Below are 19,788 nucleotides of genomic sequence, written 5' to 3'. Positions count from 1 at the left end.
GAGCCAGGGGGCTGGGGGAGGGCCAGGCTGGGGCGGGGAGCAGGGGCAGGGGGCTGGGGGGAGGAGGGGCACAGCCCAGCCGGGAGCTTGGGGGAGAGCCAGGGGGCTGGGGGAGGGCCGGGCCGGGGAGCAGGGGCAGGGGGCTGGGGGGAGGAGGGGCACAGCCCAGCCGGGAGCTTGGGGGAGAGCCAGGGGGCTGGGGGAGGGCCGGGCCGGGGCGGGGAGCAGGGGCAGGAAGCTGGCGAGAGGAGGGGCACGGCCCAGCAGGGAGCTTCGGGGAGAGCCAGGGGCTGGGTGGGCCAGGCTGGGGCGGGAGCAGGGGCAGGGGCTGGGGAGGAGGGGCACAGCCCAGCCGGGAGCTTGGGGAGCCAGGGGCTGGGGAGTCTGGGGACGGGCAGCCCCCTGCAGTGGCTCACTTCAGCACAACTGGCCAGGGCGGCAGGGGCTCAGGCCGCGGGCACTGACCAGCCCAGGCGCCCGGGGGCTCAGTGCCGCAGTGGGGCGGTCACCCCCCCCAGGCCAAAGCTGAACCCAGCTCAGCAGGCTGGCTCGGTGCCGGGCATTCATTACCCAGGTCAGGGCGGGCGTCAGCCAGACCCCCCAGTGCCACGCCGGTCCAGGGTGCCAGGGAGCCGGGCACTAACACCACAGGTTCCTGGGGGGCTGGGGCGGGGACTGTGTGTGCAATGCCCATGAGCACCAGCTAGTTCTTCCCTCTGGGGAGAGCCCCCCACGGCCTCTTTGCTGTGCCCCGGGGGTACTGACCCCCCCTGGGCGCGTGTGGGTTACAGCGCCCCGGTGCCCCCCGTCTCTGTGCCTGGAGAGGCAGGTGTCATGGCGTCCCTGGGCGATGCTCTGGAACTGCTCCCCACAAAGCCAGGCAGGAGCTCACCCGGCTTCACCTTCCTGGGTCTGGCCCCGGAGCATTCAGCATATGCCCCTCCGTGTGCTTCCCCCAGCGAGTCCGGCCCGGCGGGGACCTGGGGCAGCCAGAGGGCCCTGCCCCCCCACTGCGCAGCCAGCCGGGACTCTCAGCCAGCCAGTGACACAGAGGTTTATTCGATGACAGGAACAGGGTCTAAACCAGAGCTTGTAGGTACCGCGAACCGGACCCCTCGGCCGGGTCTGTTCTGGGGGCAGTGAGCCAGACCCCCACGTCTGCACTTCACTCCCCGTCCGCAGGCAGCTCCAGACTGACCCCCCCAGCCCCTCCTCTCTGGCCTTTGTCTCTCCTGGGCCAGGAAGTCACCTGACCTCTTTGTTCACCTTTAGCCATCCCCTTGCAGGGGGCAGGGCCCCGGCCATTTGTTGCCAGGAGACAGAGTGTCGGCCATTTATGCAAACCGGAGACTTAAGAAAGGCATATGGGGAAACTGAGGCACCCACCCACTATTCAGAGGAAACATTAAGAACAGTCCCACTCGGTCACAGCAGGTTGGACCCGGCTGTCCTGGCCCCGCCTGGGCGTGGGGGTCCCAGGATTTGATTGTTTTGCCACATTTTGCAGGTGTTTGTCCAAGCCCCCAAAGCGGCGCTGTCCTGGGCCTGGCGACAGGCCCCCCGGCTGGGCTGGGCTCGCTGGATATTTTTCACTAGGTGGCAGCCACCGGGGATTTGGTGCAAATGTTCCGCCCAAACGCCGCTGGTCAGCGAAGACATGGCCCAGACCAAGGGCGTTCGACCTTCGACCCTGGGCATCGGCACCCGCAGCTGGGGCAAGAGCCCCATCTACCCATTCCCCAGCCCCGGTTCGTGCTCCGGGTGGAGGGGGCGTATCCCAGGCCAGGGGCTCCCCCCATGCTGACGGCTTTGCCTTTTCCCCCTCAGGGTGGGGACGTGCTCTGTGTGATGGCCCCGTGCCCCCTGCTGACGTGCACCCACCAGGTGACAGAGCCCGGGGACTGCTGCCCCCGCTGCAAAGGTACCACATGCCCTGGCCGCTGCCCGCCCAATGTCCCCCAGGTGGCATCGGGCCTATCCCTTTAAGAGAGCCAGGTCATCTACATAACTCCGCCCCAAACAAGTGGTCTGTATCAGTCAATAATGACTCGTTAGCATGGGTGGTCGGCGACTTCTGTTGGTCCATATTGGGCCAATAGTGCCCGCCCGGACAGGCCGCTGCAGGCTCTGGCGTGGGGCAGTGGGCGCCCATTGGTCCGTATCGACCTGATGCTCCTGTGTGATGGACGGTGCAGAGGGCACAGGCGTGACATTGGTGTGAGTCTGACTCGCTGCTCTCCCGGTGCCCGCAGGCTGCATGTACGACGGGCAGGAGCACGCCAATGGCACCAGCTGGTTCTCCTCCCCCTGCGTGTCCTGCCTGTGCATCCACGGCATCGCCACCTGCGCCCAGATCCGCTGCCTCGGCTCCTGCCTCCGCCCCGTCCAGGTGCTGGGGGAATGCTGCCCACTGTGTGCAGGTGCGAGGGCGGGAGGGGAGGGGGCACAGGGGGCTCAGAGGTGGGCAGCTGCTGCAGAAGAGGGCCCGGGGGCTGGAGCTGGGGAGTCGTAGAGTCGAAGGCTGGACGGGACTGTCTGACCCAGACAGGCCCCAGGGGTCGGAGCTCTGCAGGGCGTCTCCGGCTGTGCACACGTTAGTGCCCCAGGGACGTCCTCATGCCCGGTGGCCCCGTGTGCGCCCCAGGATCACAGCCTGGCGCTGGGCATGTGGAGTCGCTTATCGACTGAGCCCTGGATCCTGCCCAGCGTCTCCGCTCTGCGGCCTGCGCCCCTCGGGCCTGCTGGGGGGACTTGGCATTTGGCTGCATTGACCGTTTGGTTTGAGCGGGCCCAGCGTGCCAGGCGAGGCAGATGGCACCATGGGACGGCCCCTCCTCAGCAACGTTAACTTCCCTGCCCCCAGGCTTTGCAGCGGCCACAGGCATTATCAGCAGTGATTCTACATTTACTGCTTCTTTGACTAGTGGCTGATCGGGGAGCCCAGACTCCTGGGTTCTGTCCGCGGCTCTGGGAGGGGAGTGGGGTTTAGTGGTTAGTGGGGCGGGGCTGGGAGCCAGGACTCCTGGGTTCTGCCCCCGGCTCTGGGAGGGGAGTGGGGTTTAGTGGTTAGTGGGGCGGGGCTGGGAGCCAGGACTCCTGGGTTCTGCCCCCGGCTCTGGGAGGGGAGTGGGGTTTAGTGGTTAGTGGGGCGGGGCTGGGAGCCAGGACTCCTGGGTTCTGCCCCCGGCTCTGGGAGGGGAGTGGGGTTTAGTGGTTAGTGGGGCGGGGCTGGGAGCCCGGACTCCTGGGTTCTGCCCCCGGCTCTGGGAGAGGAGTGGGGTTTAGTGGTTAGTGGGGCGGGGCTGGGAGCCAGGACTCCTGGGTTCTGCCCCCGGCTCTGGGAGGGGAGTGGGGTTTAGTGGTTAGTGGGGCGGGGCTGGGAGCCCGGACTCCTGGGTTCTGTCCCCGGCTCTGGGAGGGGAGTGGGGTTTAGTGGTTAGTGGGGCAGGGCTGGGAGTCCGGACTCCTGGGTTCTGCCCCCAGCTCTGGGAGGGGAGTGGGGACTGCCCTGAGTGGGGTTTCTCCCCAGACTGCATGTTGGAGGGCCGGCCGTACAGCCCCGGGGAGAGCTTCCAGCCGTCGCTGGACCCCTGCGAGATCTGCACCTGTGAGGTAAGGGAACAGGGAGCCTCCCGCACTGTACACGCGCCCTGGGGGTGCGGCAGCTTTGGGGGTCTGCTCTCCCCTTGGGAGACTCATCAGGGAGGGGGTCATTCCAGCGGGGCTGGCAGGGGCTGTGCTGTGAGGGGGCGGTAATCAGCCTGGCCTCTGCCTTCCCTTCCAGCTGCTGGCGGCCGGGGGGCCGCACGTGCGCTGCTACCGCAGACAGTGCCCCAGCCTGGTGGGCTGCCCCAGGAGCCAGCTCCAGCCGCCCGGGCCGCACCACTGCTGCCCCACCTGTGCCCGTGAGTACCCTGTGGGCACGTGCCAGGGCGTGGCACAGGGCGGGCATTGCTCTGGAACACCCCGTGCCTACCCCACAGTGCCCCCTGCTGGGCAAGGCCAGGCTGGAGTCTCCAGGAACTCCCCCCACAGCCAGTGCCCTCACCTCACTCCCCCAGCACCCCCTGCTGGGCCAGACCGGGGCTGGAGTTCCCAGGAGCTCCCCCCATGGCCAGTGCCCCTCCCCCCAGAGCCCCCTGCAGGGCCAGACCGGGGCTGGAGTTCCCAGGAGCTCCCCCCATGGCCAGCGCCCCTCCCCCCAGCACCCCCTGCAGGGCCAGACTGGGGCTGGAGTTCCCAGGAGCTCCCCCCATGGCCAGTGCCCCTCCCCCCAGAGCCCCCTGCAGGGCCAGACCGGGGCTGGAGTTCCCAGGAGCTCCCCCCATGGCCAGCGCCCTCCCCAGCACCCCCTGCTGGGCCAGACCGGGGCTGGAGTTCCCAGGAGCTCCCCCCATGGCCCGTGCCCCGCCCCCCAGAGCCCCTGCTGGGCCAGGCGGGGCTGGGTTCCCAGGAGCTCCCCCATGGCCAGCGCCCCTCCCCCCAGCACCCCCTGCTGGGCCAGACCGGGGCTGGAGTTCCCAGGAGCTCCCCCCATGGCCAGCGCCCCTCCCCCCAGCACCCCCTGCTGGGCCAGACCGGGGCTGGAGTTCCCAGGAGCTCCCCCCTTGGCCAGTGCCCCTCCCCCCAGCACCCCCTGCTGGGCCAGACCAGGGCTGAAGTTCCCAGGAGCTCCCCCCATGGCCAGCGCCCCTCCCCCCAGCGCCCCCTGCTGGGTGAGGCCGGGGCTGGAGTTGCCAGGAGCTCCCCCCATGGCCAGTGCCCCTCCCCCCAGCACCCCCTGCTGGGCCAGACCGGGGCTGGAGTTCCCAGGAGCTCCCCCCATGGCCAGTGCCCCTCCCCCCAGAGCCCCCTGCTGGGCCAGAGCGGGGCTGGAGTTGCCACGAGCTCCCCCCATGGCCAGCGCCCCTTCCCCCAGCACCCCCTGCTGGGCCAGACGGGGCTGGAGTTCCCAGGAGCTCCCCCCATGGCCAGCGCCCCTCCCCCCAGCACCACCTGCTGGGCCAGACGGGGCTGGAGTTCCCAGGAGCTCCCCCCATGGCCAGCGCCCTCCCCAGCACCCCTGCAGGGCCAGACCGGGGCTGGGTTCCCAGGAGCTCCCCATGGCCAGCGCCCCTCCCCAGCGCCCCTGCTGGGTGAGGCCGGGCTGGAGTTCCCAGGAGCTCCCCCCATGGCCAGTGCCCCTCCCCCCAGCACCCCCTGCTGGGCCAGACCGGGGCTGGAGTTCCCAGGAGCTCCCCCCGAGGCCAGCGCCCCACCCCCCAGCGCCCCCAGCAGGGAGAGGACGGGGCTGCCCCATGGCCAGCGCCCCTCCCCCCAGCGCCCCCTGCTGGGTGAGGCCGGGGCTGGAGTTCCCAGGAGCTCCCCCCATGGCCAGCGCCCCTCCCCCCAGCGCCCCCTGCTGGGTGAGGCCGGGGCTGGGCTGTTTCCCGTCACACGGGTGTCTGGCCCTGGCTCCCTCCAGCAGGGTGGGGCTGGCTCCGTGCCCCGGCCCCTCGCCCGGTCCCTCACCCCGCTGCCTTTGTGCCTTGCAGAGGCCTTGAGTAACTGCACGGCCGAGCTGGCCGGGAACGAGCTCCAGGCGGCCGACGACCCCTGTTACACCTGCCAGTGCAAGGTACGTGGGGGGCTGCTCTGTCCCTCTGCTGGGCAGCGGCTGCCTGGGCGCCTGGCTCAGCTGAACGTGGCCCCGCTGTGTGGTCAGACCCCCAGGCCGGCGCCTGCTGCAGGGGGGTGTGGACACCTCCCTCCCTCAGCCCTTCGCATCCCAAGATTGCCCCACTGGGCTGTGCCATGCAGCCACTTCTGGTGCGGGGCAGGGAGGCTTGTAACAGCGCAGTCATTCGGGGAACGAAGAGTCTCGTCTCCGCTGCACACAGCGCCTCAGGGCGAAGGGAAATGAGCTGCCTGCCCCCCATGTCACCCCCACCACCCTGGCTATAGGGTCAGTGCGGAGTGCAGGGGAGAGCGCCCCCTCCTGGGCCCCTGCCCTATTCCCTGCAGCCCAGCGCCCCCCAGCACCACAGTGGGCAGGCGCTGACTGCCAGGGGAGAGCGCCCCCTGCTGAGCCCCCTGTTCCCTGCAGCACAGCGCCCCCTAGTGCTTCACTAGGGCATTGGGGCCAGCACTGACTGCCAGGGGAGGGCGCCCCCTGCTGAGCCCCCTGTTCCCTGCAGCACAGCGCCCCCCAGTGCTGCACTAGAGCATTGGGTCCAGCACTGACTGCCAGGGGAGAGCGCCCCCTGCTGAGCCCCCTGCCCTGCCCCCTGCAGCACAGCGCCCCCTGCAGCACAGCGCCCCCTAGTGCGTCACTAGGGCATTGGGACCAGCACTGACTGCCAGGGGAGAGCGCCCCCTGCTGAGCCCCCTGCCCTGCTCCCTGCAGCACAGCGCCCCCTAGTGCTTCACTAGGGCATTGGGACCAGCACTGACTGCAAGGGAGAGTGCCCCCAGCTGAGCCCCCTGCCCTGCCCCCCTGCAGCACAGCGCCCCCTAGTGCTGCACTAGGGCATTGGGACCAGCACTGACTGCCGGGGGAGAGCGCCCCCTGCTGAGCCCCCTGCCCTGCACCCGGCAGCACCGCGCCCCCTAGTGCGGCACTAGGGCATTGGGACCAGCACTGACTGCCGGAGGCGCCCCTGCTGAGCCCCTGCCCTGCCCCTGCAGCTGGCGCCCCTAGTGCTTCACTAGGGCATTGGGGCCAGCACTGACTGCCAGGAGGCGCCCCTACTGAGCCCCTGCCCTGCCCCTGCATCCCAGCGCCCCTAGTGCTTCACTAGGGTATTGGGGCCAGCACTGACTGCCAGGGGGGAGCGCCCCCTGCTGAGCCCCCTGCCCTGCCCCCTGCAGCACAGCGCCCCCTAGTGCTTCACTAGGGCATTGGGGCCAGCACTGACTGCCAGGGGAGAGCACCCCACTGAGCACCTCACCCTGCTCCCTGCAGCACAGCGCCCCCTAGTGCTGCACTAGGGCATTGGGACCAGCACTGACTGCCAGGGGAGAGCGCCCCCTGCTGAGCCCCTGCCCTGCCCCCTGCAGCACCCTGGGCTTTCCTTGGCGGTCTCCCATCCAAAGAGTGACCGGGCCCAGCCCCGCATGGTGTGAGATGGGGCCAGAGACCAGCAGGGGGAAAGGGGGGTTCATGGCCCTTGATTTTCAGGGCCCCCCCCACAGTGTGAAGGCTCCAGCCCTCCCTCCGGTGACCCTCGGAGCCATGGGGAGCACGCTGTGTGCGGCCCATCTGCCCCATGGCTCCCCTGCCGGACCCCTCCCCTCTCACCCCATTAGCAGCAGGCTGGCCAAGAGAGCATGGTTGGGGGGCGCTCAGCTCCGGGCGCTGGCCTCCGAATGCACAGCCGCCCCCGGGGTGTGTGTGCAGGGGGTGCCGTGGCCCCGTCCCGGGGGGGTGTGCCCATCCCGCGGCCCCGTCCCGGGCTGGCACCTGTGCCATGGCTGAATCCCGGCCCCCGCTCTTCTCATTGCAGGATCTCACCTGGGTGTGCGTGCGCCAGGGCTGCCCGCAGCTCAGCTGCCCCCTCACTGAGCAGTTCACCCCCCAGGGCGCCTGCTGCCCCGTCTGCGACGGTGACGTATGGCCAGCGCCCACTCGTGCCCAGAGGCCTTGCCGATGGGCACCTCAGCGCACATTTCGTTGGGGAGGGGAGGGGGAACAGCATGGCACCACGAAGCGGGGGGCTGGGATCTGGGGAACCCTGTGTTCCAGGCAGCAGCTTCCCCCGCTTCTCAGCTGGGCATGGAGCCCTGTGGCTGAGGTGCTTGGAGCTGGGACAGCAGAGGCCAAGCGGGCGAGGGGGACCCTGAGGCAGTGACCTTGGGTTAGCTTCCCCCAGCTCTGTCTGTCCAGGCACCCGTCCCTGCAGACAGACAGCACAGCACTAGCTCTGAGCCCCGCCCAGCCCAGGGCTGATAACTCTGAAGCCTAGTGATGGCTATGTACCAGCCAGCACAGGACTGACTGTGAGAATCCCCTCCCGTCCCATCATGTGGCCCCCCCGGGAACCGTCCTGCTCTGTCATTGGTACAGCTGCTCACAGGACGGCTGTCTGCCCACGCAGTTCCCAGTGCCCATCCCCGTGGGTCTGGGGGCAGCGGCTGACACCCCCCCCCTTGCAGAGTGCGTGATCGAGACTGGAGGGCGCCGGGTGTCGGACGGTGAGAGCTGGACGGACAGCGAGGACGACTGCGTCAGCTGCACCTGTAATGTAAGCCCTGGCCTGGCCCAGCGGGGCAGCCCCCACCCCATCCCAGTGCGCCTGTGCCCTGGGGCATCCCCTCCCCCCCACCTGGTGCATCTGTGCCCTGGGGGCTCCCTTCCCGCCCCCAGACTGGCGTGTCTGTGTCCAGCGATTCCCCAGGCGCCAGGCAGGGAGGGGAACCCAGGAGTCCTGGCTCTGTGGCAGGGATCCCTGGACAGGCCATGTGGCACCGTGCTTGGGCTGCCCCCTCCCGGCCAGCGGGTGCGCGGTACCGAATTGGGAGGGGGCGTGCCCGCCTGTGTGCCTGCGAGGCCAAGGGGTGTGTTTGGGGGGCAGAGGGCAGGAAAGGACGGAGCAGCCCCCCTGCAGCAGGCGTGCCCTCTGCAGACTGGCTACCGTGCCCTCTGCGCCGTGGGGGTGCCTGGCCGGGGGAAGGGGGCAGAGCGCTGCCAGGTGCTGTGCCCGGGTGCCCCCTCCTCTCTGGTGTCTCTGCCGTGCAGCGGGGCCACGTGGAGTGCCACATCGCAGAGTGTGAGCCCGTGGAGTGCCAGGGCGGCCTGCGGAGGGTGCGGATGCCCGGCTCCTGCTGCTACGAGTGCCAAGGTAGGAGCTGCTCCTGGTGGGCTGGCCAGGTGCAGGGCCCACATCCGAGGAGAGGAGGGGTGCCAGACCAGTGACTCCACAATGCCAGGCTCCCTAGGGGCGGGGGGGTGCCCAGTTCGGTGCCAGCCCCTCGCTGGCAGATCCCGGAGGGCAGCACGGAAGAGGTTAGAGGGGCTATGCACAGACGGCGCCTTCGGCTGTGTTGGTGCCAGTCTGAGCGGGGTTAATTCACAGCCTCTGCAGTGAGGCTGACCAGTGTCCACCCTACACCCCGGATGGGGAAACTGAGGCACGGAGCAGGGAAGGGGCCAGTACTGGGATGTGCTCTGCTCGAATCACCAGCCGTGCTGCCTTCTGCATTCACACTGTCAGGCGGCACACCGGCCCCTCGCTGGGCGGGTGCCCCTGCCTGCGCCGTGCCAGTCCTGCCCCCTTGTCAGGACCCAGCGCTGCCCCCAGGCCGCTGTCTTCTGGCCCTGGGAGATCCCCACACTGCTGGCTCCATCCTCTGCCCCCAGCCCCGGATGGCTGCTGCTCCTACCAGGGCCAGCGGTACCAGGCCAGCGAGCACTGGCAAGTGGACACCTGCACCACCTGTACCTGCGTCTCCGGGGAGGTGCACTGCCGGAGCCAGCGCTGCCCCCCAGCTGCCTGCGCCGCGGTGAGTGGGGCGCTCGTGGGGGGCCCTCCCTCTCCCCGCTGGTCGAGCTCCTGGGCTGGCTTCCCCTCCAGCCCATGGGGGTGCGTCAGGGGCCCCGGCGAGGACTGGCCTTGGCCATTGGGGTGGGAGTGGTGTCCCATTGCCGGGGTCATTGTGCCACCCCATTACCCGGGGGGGGTCCCATAGCCATGCCGGGGGGGGCACCCAGGGTGGAAGCCAGCTGCAGGCGTGCCGGGGCCGGGAGGGGGATGGCAGAGGGGCAGCCAGCCGTGGGCATTGCAGGGACAGGAGGGGGCAGAGGCTGGCACCCGCAGCCCCGTAACGGCCCCTGTGCGCCCAGGATGAGACACCCGCGCTAACGCCAGGCATGTGCTGCCCTCACTGCCTGCCCCGCCCCGCCACCTGCCTGGCCTTCGGCGACCCGCACTACCGCACCTTCGACGGGCGACTGCTGCACTTCCAGGGCACCTGCACCTACGTCCTGGCCCAGGACTGCCGGGGGGGCGACTTCAGGTGAGAGGGGTGTGGTGACATGGGCAACAGCCCCAGGGACAGGGGCCGGGGGGGGAAGTGGGGCCTAGTGGTGAGAGCTGGGGGCAGGGGCCAGGACTCCTGGGTTCTATCCCCAGCTCTGGGAGGGAAGTGGGGCGTAGTGGTTAGAGCAGAAGGCTGGGAGCCAGGGCTCTTGGGTTCTATCCCCCGCTCTGAGAGGGGAGGGGTTAGAGCAGGGGGGGCTGGGAGTCAGGACTCCTGGGTTCTCTCCCCGGCTCTGGGAGGGGAGTGGGGCCTAGTGGTTGGAGGTTTGGAGCCTGGACTCCTGGATTCTGTTCCCAGCTCTGACCCTAGCCCACCGAGGAAAGCCCCCCCACTCACAGCCCGGCCTACTGACCGTGGGCCCGTCTCCTGCCCGCAGCATCCACGTGACCAATGACGACAGGGGGCGCCCGGGCGTGGCCTGGACCAAGGAGGTGACGGTGCAAGTCGGGGATGCCGTGGTGCAGCTGCTGCAGGACTGGCTGGTCAGGGTGAGACAGGCAACGCTGCCGGGCCGGACACCCAGTGCCCCCCGAGCCTCTGCCCACCACTGCCCGGGGTGGAGCCAGGGCTGGAGCCCACGCTGGGCGGGGCAGCTCGGGGCTCTGGTTCGGTTACAGGGAGGTTTCCTGGAGCCCGTGCTGGGCAGGGCCCTGATTCGGTTACGGGGAGGTCGTCTGGAGCCCGTGCTGGGTGGGGCAGGGCAGGGCCCTGATTCGGTTACGGGGAGGTCGCCTGGAGCCCGTGCTGGGCAGGGCCCTGATTCGGTTACAGGGAGGTCGCCTGGAGCCCGTGCTGGGCAGGGCCCTGATTCGGTTACAGGGAGGTCGCCTGGAGCCCGTGCTGGGCGGGGCAGGGCAGGGCCCTGGTGCGGTTGCGGGGAGGTCGCCTGGAGCCCGTGCTGGGCGGGGCCCTGATTCGGTTACAGGGAGGTCGCCCGGAGCCCGTGCTGGGCGGGGCCCTGATTCGGTTACAGGGAGGTCGCCCGGAGCCCGTGCTGGGCGGGGCCCTGATTCGCCCGGAGCCCGTGCTGGGTGGGGCCCTGATTCGGTGACAGGGAGGTCGCCTGGAGCCCGTGCTGGGCAGGGCCCTGATTCGGTTACAGGGAGGTCGCCTGGAGCCCGTGCTGGGCGGGGCAGGGCAGGGCCCTGGTGCGGTTGCGGGAGGTCACCTGGAGGCAGGAGGGAGCCAGGCTGCACAGATGGGACCCCGGTGTCCTGTGGTGCCCGCTGAGCCCCTGCCCTCCCCTCCCAGGTGGACGGCCAGGTGGTGACGCTGCCCTTCCTCAAGGAGCCCCACCTCTACGTCGAGCGCCAAACCAACACCGTCCTGCTCAACACCAACATCGGCGTGAAGGTAACGGCCGGGCGTGGGGTCCTCTGCCTGCTGCTGCCCGCTGGGGTGCCATCGCCGGGCCCCCCATCCAGGCTGCGCCAGTGGGCGGGCGCTGCCACGCGGACATTGCAGACCCCTCCTGGCGGTGCCCGATCCAGCCCTGGGCCTGGCAGGCAGAGCGGCACGTGACCTGCATTGCGGGATGCTGCCCATCTCCCCTCTCCCCCAGGTGCTGTGGAGCGGGCGCTCGCAACTGGAGGTCAGCGTGCCTGGCACTTACAAGGGGCACACGTGCGGCCTGTGCGGCGACTTCAACGGGCACCCGCAGGACGACGCCCGCCTGCGCTCGGGGCAGCTGGCCCGTGCCGAGGCCGCCTTCGGCAACAGCTGGAGGGTGAGTCGGGGCCGGGCGGGGCTGCCCCAGGAGCAGAGAGATGGGTCCTGTGGCTGCCCCCGGCCTGGCTCCCTTCCCCCCATCGTCCCCCCAGCCTGGCGCCCTGCCCCCCAGCCCGCCCCCCGGCCTGGCTCCCTTCCCCATAACCTCACCAGCCTGGCTCCCTTCCCCATCGTCCCCCAGCCTGGCTCCTTCCCCCTTCTCCTTCCCCATAACCCCCAGCCTGGCTCCTGCCTCCCATAAACCCCCAGCCTGGCTCCCTTCCTGCCATCATCCCCTGGCCTGGCTCCCTTCCCACATCGTCCCCCGGCCTGTCTCCCTTCCCCACCATCATCCCCTGGCCTGGCTCCCTTCCCCACATGTCCGGCCTGGCTCTTCCTCCCATAACCCGCCCCCAGCCTGGCTCCCTTCCCTGCCATCATCCCCCGGCCTGGCTCCCTTCCCCACATCATCCCCAGCCTGGCTCCTTCCCGCCATCATCGCCCCGGCCTGCTCCCTCTCCTTCCCCCATTGACCCCCAGCCTGGCTCCCTTCCCTGCCATCATCCCCTGGCCTGGCTCCTTCCCACATCGTCCCCCGCCTGGCTCCCTTCCCACATTGTCCCCGTCTCCCTTCCCCACCATCATTCCCCTGGCCTGGCTCCCTTCCCACATCCTCCTTCCGGCCTGGCTCCCTTCCCTGCCATCATCCCCATCCCCCTCCCTTCCCCATCATCCCCCGCCTGGCTCCCTTCCCGCCATCATTGCCCCCGGCCTGGCTCCCTTCCCCATCGACCCCCGGCCTGGCTCCTGCCTCCCATAACGCCCCCGGCCTGGCTCCCTTCCCCTATCGTCCCCCAACCCAGGCCTGGCTCCGTTCCTCCCATAACCCTCCCCAGCCTAGCTCCCTTCCTGCTGTCATTCCCCGGCCTGGCTCCCTTCCCCATAAACCCCGGCCTGGCTCTGTTCCCCCATCAGCCCCCAGCCCAGCTCCTAACCCTGCATTGCCCCCGGCCTGGCTCCCTTCCCCCATAACACCCCATAGCCCAGCTCCTAACCCCCATCAGCCCCCAGCCCAGCTCTTTTCCCCCCATCGCCCCCCCAGGCCTGGATCCTTTCACCCCATCACCCCCCAGCCCAGCTCCCTTCACCCCCACATTGCCACCCAGGCCTGGGCCGGCAGAGGAAGCTCTCAGCATCCCTCTGGGGCAGTGGTCCCCAACCTTTTTCGTCTGGCGGGTGCCGGATGACGAGCCACTCAGGACCGTGGCCGGCGGACGAGCATCCGCTGAAATGCCATCGAAAATCAGCGGCATTTCGACGGCGACGCCTCTGGGTGATGCTGCTTGTTGGCAGCATTTCAGCAGATACTCGTCCGCCGGAGAGTACACGGGCGCACCTGGGCACCCCAGCGGGCACCGCATTGGGGACCATTCCCGTCACAACCCCCAGGTGCCCTGGAATGAGGGCTGCGACCCCTGACTAGGGGGGATTTGAGGCAGAAGGGAGACACCCATGGGAAGGAGGCAGCCAGGACACGGGCTCCCTGCAGCGCCCCCCAGTGCCACACCAGGGCATTGGAGTCAGCACTGACTGCCAGGCGAGAGCGCCCCCTGCTGAGCCCCCCACTCCCTGCAGGACTGCGCCCCCCAGTGCCACACCTGGACATTGGGACCAGCACTGACTGCCAGGCGAGAGCGCCCCCTGCTGAGCCCCCCACTCCCTGCAGGACAGCGCCCCCCAGTGCCACACCAGGGCATTGGAGTCAGCACTGACTGCCAGGCGAGAGCGCCCCCTGCTGAGCCCCCCACTCCCTGCAGGACTGCGCCCCCCAGTGCCACCATGGAGCGCTGGCCCCCCCCAGCCCCGGCTCTCCCTGCCTGCAGCCCCCGGAGACCCTGGCGGCTGCCATGCCCAGGCTGGGTGGGTGCTGACGGCGTCTCTGGGGCAGGTGCCGAGCGGGAACGGCACGGGCGGGCCGTGCGCCGACGGGCGAGATGTGGATCCCTGCAAGGAGGCCGGCTACCGCGCCCGCAAGGAGGCCAACGCCCGCTGCAAGGTGCTGAAGTCGGGGGCATTCGAGCCCTGCCACCCCCTGGTGCCCCCGGAGCCCTTCTTCGCCGCCTGCGTCTACGACCTGTGCGCCTGTGGGGCCGGGGCCGACCAGTGCCTGTGCGACGCGCTGGAGGCCTACGCCGCCCTGTGCCGCCGGGCCGGGCTGGCTCTGCGCTGGCGCTCACCCACGCTCTGCGGTGAGGGGGGGTCAGCGCTTCCCTCGCAGCCCCGGCCCGGCACTGACCCCCCCAGTCGGGGGGCAGCCCCTGGGCTGGCTCAGAGCGGGGGGAGCCCCTGGGGGGGGCAGGCCCTGGGCTGGCTCAGAGCGGGGAGAGCCCCTGGGGCAGGCCCTGGGCTGGCTCAGGCGGGAGAGCTCCTGGGGGCAGGCTCTGGGATGGCTCAGGTGGGGGCAGGCTCTGGGCTGGCTCAGGCGGGAGCCCTGGGGGCAGGCCCTGGGCGGGCTCAGAGCGGGGGGAGCCCCTGGGGGGGCAGGCCCGGGGCTGGCTCAGAGCGGGGGGAGCCCCTGGGGCAGGCCCTGGGCTGGCTCAGGCGGGGAGCCCCTGGGGCAGGCCCGGGCTGGCTCAGGCGGGAGCCCCTGGGGCAGGCCCGGGCTGGCTCAGGCGGGGAGCCCCTGGGGGGCAGGCCCCCGGCTGGCTCAGAGCGGGGGGGAGCCCCTGGGGGCAGGCCCGGGCTGGCTCAGGCGGGAGCCCCTGGGGGCAGGCCCGGGCTGGCTCAGGCGGGAGCCTGGGGGGCAGGCCCGGGCTGGCTCAGGCGGGGAGCCCCTGGGGGCAGGCCCGGGCTGGCTCAGGCGGGAGCCCTGGGGTGGGCAGGCCCGGGCTGGCTCAGGCGGGGAGCCCCTGGGGTGGGCAGGCCCCGGGCTGGCTCAGAGCGGGGGGAGCCCCTGGGGGGGGCAGGCTCTGGGCTGGCTCAGCGGGGAGCCCTGGGGGCAGGCTCTGGGCTGGCTCAGGCGGGGAGCCCCTGGGGGCAGGCTCTGGGCTGGCTCAGGCGGGGAGCCCCTGGGGGCAGGCTCTGGGCTGGCTCAGGCGGGGAGCACCTGGGGCAGGCCCAGGGCTGGCTCAGGGTGGGTGGAGCCTCTGGGGGCAGGCTCTGGGCTGGCTCAGATTGGGGAGCCATTGGGGGCAGGCACTGGACTGGCTCAGGGCAGGTGGAGCCTGGGGGCAGGCTCTGGGCTGGCTCAGGCGGGGAGCCCTGGGGGCAGGCCTGGGGCTGGCTCAGGCGGTGGGGAGCCCTGGGGGCAGGCCCTGTGCTGGCTCAGAGCGGGGGGAGCCCCTGGGGGGCAGGCTCTGGGCTGGCTCAGAGCGGGGGGAGCCCCTGGGGGGGGCAGGCCCGGGGCTGGCTCAGAGCGGGGGGAGCCCCTGGGGGGGGCAGGCTCTGGGCTGGCTCAGAGCGGGGGGAGCACCTGGGGGCAGGCCCAGGGCTGGCTCCGGGTGGGGGGAGCCGCTGGGGGCAGGCTCTGGGCTGGCTCAGAGTGGGTGGAGCCACTGGGGGGGCAGGCACTGGACTGGCTCAGGGCAGGTGGAGCCCCTGGGGGGGCAGGCTCTGGGCTGGCTCAGAGCGGGGGGAGCCCCTGGGGGGGGCAGGCTCTGGGATGGCTCAGGGCGGGGGGAGCCCCTGGGGGAGGCAGGACCCAAGCTGGCTCAGAGCGGGGGGAGCCCCTGGTGGGGCAGGCTCTGGGATGGCTCAGGCGGGGAGCCCTGGGGCCGGCCCGGGGCTGGCTCAGCGCGGGGGGTGCCCCTGGGGTGGGCAGGCTCTGGGCTGGCTCAGAGCGGGGGGAGCACCTGGGGCAGGCCCCAAGCTGGCTCAGGCGGGGAGCCCTGGGGGCAGGCTCTGGGATGGCTCAGGGCGGGGGGAGCCCCTGGGGGGGCAGGCTCTGGGCTGGCTCAGAGCGGGGGGCGCACCTGGGGGGGCAGGCCCGGGGCTGGCGCAGGGGGGGTGGAGCCTCTGGGGGCAGGCTCTGGGCTGGCTCAGAGTAGGGGGAGCCCCTGGGCGGGCAGGCTCTGGGCTGGCTCAGATTGGGGGGAGCCATTGGGGGGGCAGGCACTGGACTGGCTCAGGGCAGGTGGAGCCCCTGGGGGGGCAGGCTCTGGGCTGGCTTAGGGCGGGGGGGTGCAGAAAGGGGCAGGTGGTGGGCACAGCCCCACCCCCTGAGGAAATTCAGGCCGGCCCCATGGCTGTGGGGGCAGTTCTGGCGTCTCACCCTTGGGGCTGAGCCTGGGGTGAGGGGAGAGGCAGGTCCCAGGTCTGCCACCCCACCCCCGAGCCCTGCACTGACCCCTCCCCCATCTCCCCGCAGCCGTCGGCTGCCCCCAGGACCGGGGCTACGTGTTCGACGAGTGCGGCCCACCCTGCCCCAAGACGTGTTACAACAAGGACGCGCCGCTGGGGGCCATCGAGTCGCGCTGCTTCACGCCCTGCGTGCCCGGGTGCCAGTGCCCTGCCGGGCGGGTAGAGCACGAGGCCCACTGCATCCTGCCCGAGGCCTGTCCCCGGGTCGTCTACGGCAGCCTCTGAGCCCCCGAAGCCCCTGCCCCCGGGACTCCCGTGCCCTCCGCCATGGCCCCGGGGCCGGCCACCCTCCCTGCCACAGCCCCCGGGACCCCCGCGCCCTCTGCCATGGCTCTGGGGCCGGCCACCCTCCCTGCCACAGCCCCAGAACACCCGCACCCTCCGCCATGGCCCCGGAGCCAGACACCCTCCCTGCCACAGCCCCCGGGACCCCCGCGCCCTCCGTCGTGGCCTCGGGCCCGGCCCACTCCCAGTTAGTGCCCTAGACGTGACCCTTTGTGAGGAAGTGGGACTGTTCTAAATGTTTCCTCTGAATACCGTGTGGGTGCCTCAGTTTCCCCAAGCATTTCTTAAGTCTCTAGGTGGTGGGATAAGGGGGTGTGATTGTTGCAGAGCAAAGGGTCAGTGCACATACATGGCCGACACCCTGTTTCCTGGCAACTAATGGCCCACAAGGCGATAGCTGAAGGTGCTGGAGAACAAAGGAATCAGGTGACCTCCTGGCCCGGGAAAGGGACTGAGCAGAGGAGGGGCTGGAGGGGGTTGGTCAGTCTGGAGCTGGCTGGGGACGAGGAGTGAGGGCAGATGAGGGGGTCTGGCTCACTGCCCCCCAGAATGGACCCGGCCGAGGGGTCCGGTTCTCTCTACCTACAAGCTCTGTTAGACCATGTTCCTGTCTATTAAACCTGTTTTCCCAGCTGGGCTGAGAGTCATGTCTGACTGCGGAGTTGGGGGGCAGGACCCTCTGGCTGCCCCAGGACCCCACCTGGGCAGACTCGCTGGGGGAAGTGCACGGAGGGGCAGGGGATCCGGTGGACATTGGGGGATCCAGTGGACATAGTGTACTTAGATTTCCAGAAAGCCTTTGACAAGGTCCCTCACCAAAGGCTCTTACGTAAATTAAGTTGTCATGGGATAAAAGGAAAGGTCCTTTCATGGACTGAGAACTGGTTAAAAGACCGGGGACAAAGGGTAGGAATTAATGGTAAATTCTCAGAATGGAGAGGGGTATCTAGTGGTATTCCCCAAGGGTCAGTCCTAGGACCAATCCTATTCAACTTATTCATAAATGATCTGGAGAAAGGGGTAAACAGTGAGGTGGCCAAGTTTGCAGATGATACTAAACTACTCAAGATAGTTAAGACCAAAGCAGACTGTGAAGAACTTCAAAAAGATCTCACAAAACTAGGTGATTGGGCAACAAAATGGCAAATGAAATTTAATGTGGATAAACGTAAAGTAATGCACATGGGAAAAATAACCCCAACTATACATACAACATGATGGGGGCTAATTTAGCTACAACGAGTCAGGAAAACGATCTTGGCGTCATCGTGGATAGTTCTCTGAAGATGTCCACGCAGTGTGCAGAGGCGGTCAAAAAAGCAAACAGGATGTTAGGAATAATTAAAAAGGGGATAGAGAATAAGACTGAGAATATCTTATTGCCCTTATATAAATCCATGGTACGCCCACATCTCGAATACTGTGTACAGATGTGGTCTCCTCACCTCAAAAAAGATATTCTAGCACTAGAAAAGGTTCAGAAAAGGGCAACTAAAATGATTAGGGGTTTAGAGAGGGTCCCATATGAGGAAAGATTAAAGAGGCTAGGACTCTTCAGCTTGGAAAAGAGGAGACTAAGGGGGGACATGATAGAGGTCTATAAAATCATGAGTGATGTTGAGAAAGTGGATAAGGAAAAGTTATTTACTTATTCCCATAATACAAGAACTAGGGGGTCACCAAATGAAATTAATAGGCAGCAGGTTTAAAACAAATCAAAGGAAGTTCTTCACGCAGCGCACAGTCAACTTGTGGAACTCCTTACCTGAGGAGGTTGTGAAGGCTAGGACTATAACAATGTTTAAAAGGGGACTGGATAAATTCATGGTGGCTAAGTCCATAAATGGCTATTAGCCAGGATGGGTAAGAATGGTGTCCCTAGCCTCTGTTCGTCAGAGGATGGAGATGGATGGCAGGAGAGAGATCACTTGATCATTGCCTGTTAGGTTCATTCCCTCTGGGGCAGCTGGCATTGGCCACTGTCGGTAGACAGATACTGGGCTAGATGGACCTTTGGTCTGACCCGGTACGGCCTTTCTTATGTTCTTATGAATGCTCCGGGGTCAGACCCAGGAGGCGAAGCCATGGGAGCTTCCTGTCCTGGAGCCAGTCTGCTCCCAGAGAGGAGGCTCCCGCAGAGTCCTGCCTGGCTTCGTGGGGAGCAGTTCCAGAGCAGCGCCCGGGGACTCCATGACACCCCTGCAGCACACGAGTGGGGCCCGCAGCGAGCCCTGCACCTCCAATACACCCCCCACCCATGGGGAGGAGGCAAGGGCCTGCCACCCCCTTTCCCCCTGGGATCCCCCCCAAGGCTGCCCCAGCCTGGCTCAGAGACACCTCTAGGGGCAGGAAATGCCAGGTGCTGCCACCCCCACAGTGCTCTGTGTGGGGCAGGCCTGGCGCCCCCTCCCCATCATCGTCCCCAGGCTGGGCTCCGTGCCCATGGGAATGGCTGTAGCACAGGAGGGGCAGGGTGCCAGGCTGGGAGGGCACGGCTCCCACATGCCCAGCAGCAATGGCTTCAGGCCCTCTCCTGAACACCCGCCCTGGCAGCACAGAGTGGGGAGCCCGGTCTCCTGGGGTCTATCCCCGATGCCCCTGGCCCTCGGTGTCCCATCTGTGCCGTCAGCATCTGGTCCTGCAGGCCCCCTGGGGTAACAGTGCCCTGGCACTACTATTACAGGCTGGCATCCACCCTGACCAGCACCCAGTGGCCGAGCTGTGTGCCAGGGGGGACCGCAGGTGCCATGAGCCAGTGTGACGGTGCTGCCCAGGGGAGCCAGCTGAGGTCACTCAATCAGGGTGAACTGCAAACAGAACGGGGCTGACAAACCCCAGAAGCTGGTGGTTATTCCAATACTTAGATTTACCAACCAGCACAGAACAGCTTCTCTAGCACCTCACTGGTTATTCAGAAGTTCAAACACCTCAGTTCCCTTCAAGTGCCCAGCCTCAGGCCTCCATCCAGACACACGTCAGATATGATGATGATTCCTGAAAATCTTCTCTCATCATATAAAAGAAAAGGTTCTTCTAACCCCAAAGGATCAGCCACACACCCAGGTCCAATTATAACTTAGATCTTACCCAGAATACACGCCACAGCCAATTCTTATTAACTCAGCTAAAATTTATTTAAAAAGAGAGCGAGTTGGTTAAAAGATCAATCTACAGACAGACTTGAGTTCAATTCTTGAGGTTCAGATACACAGCGGAGATGAGCTTGTAGTTGCCAAAAATCCTTTTAGAAACAGTCCAGAGGTTATAGTCCAATGTCCATATTCGGGGTGGCTCCAGTTGGTGACTGGGGATCTCAATCCTTGCGGCTTAAGGTTTCCCCCTCTTGAAACTGTGAAAGTAGAATGAATTATATTGTAAAAATAAGAATGGATTAAAGAAATGTTGTATGTACCTTTAAGC

At 67.7% G+C, this 19,788-nt stretch overlaps 1 protein-coding gene across 1 annotated transcript in view; it reads left to right on the top strand.

The window, feature by feature from the left end:
• The window catches only part of LOC120380406 (kielin cysteine rich BMP regulator), a 50,059-nt gene extending 33,195 nt beyond the window's left edge, over positions 1–16,864 (top strand). Inside the window, exons 29-44 of the mRNA XM_039498174.1 lie at positions 1,597–1,715; positions 1,828–1,921; positions 2,253–2,420; positions 3,530–3,612; positions 3,785–3,905; positions 5,535–5,617; positions 7,485–7,584; positions 8,134–8,222; positions 8,717–8,819; positions 9,338–9,480; positions 9,821–9,993; positions 10,394–10,505; positions 11,269–11,370; positions 11,579–11,743; positions 13,673–13,973; positions 16,091–16,864. Of these exons, the coding sequence (XP_039354108.1) occupies positions 1,597–1,715; positions 1,828–1,921; positions 2,253–2,420; positions 3,530–3,612; positions 3,785–3,905; positions 5,535–5,617; positions 7,485–7,584; positions 8,134–8,222; positions 8,717–8,819; positions 9,338–9,480; positions 9,821–9,993; positions 10,394–10,505; positions 11,269–11,370; positions 11,579–11,743; positions 13,673–13,973; positions 16,091–16,308 (2,174 nt within the window). The 3' untranslated portion in view covers positions 16,309–16,864. The remainder of the gene's footprint in view (positions 1–1,596; positions 1,716–1,827; positions 1,922–2,252; positions 2,421–3,529; positions 3,613–3,784; positions 3,906–5,534; positions 5,618–7,484; positions 7,585–8,133; positions 8,223–8,716; positions 8,820–9,337; positions 9,481–9,820; positions 9,994–10,393; positions 10,506–11,268; positions 11,371–11,578; positions 11,744–13,672; positions 13,974–16,090) is intronic.
• The last annotated feature ends 2,924 nt before the right edge of the window (positions 16,865–19,788 follow it).

Source organism: Mauremys reevesii, linkage group 1 (assembly GCF_016161935.1).
Source record: "Mauremys reevesii isolate NIE-2019 linkage group 1, ASM1616193v1, whole genome shotgun sequence".
NCBI classification, from domain to species: domain Eukaryota; kingdom Metazoa; phylum Chordata; order Testudines; family Geoemydidae; genus Mauremys; species Mauremys reevesii.
Note: the sequence above shows the minus strand (reverse complement) of the source record. Positions and strands in the feature narration are given on the sequence as shown.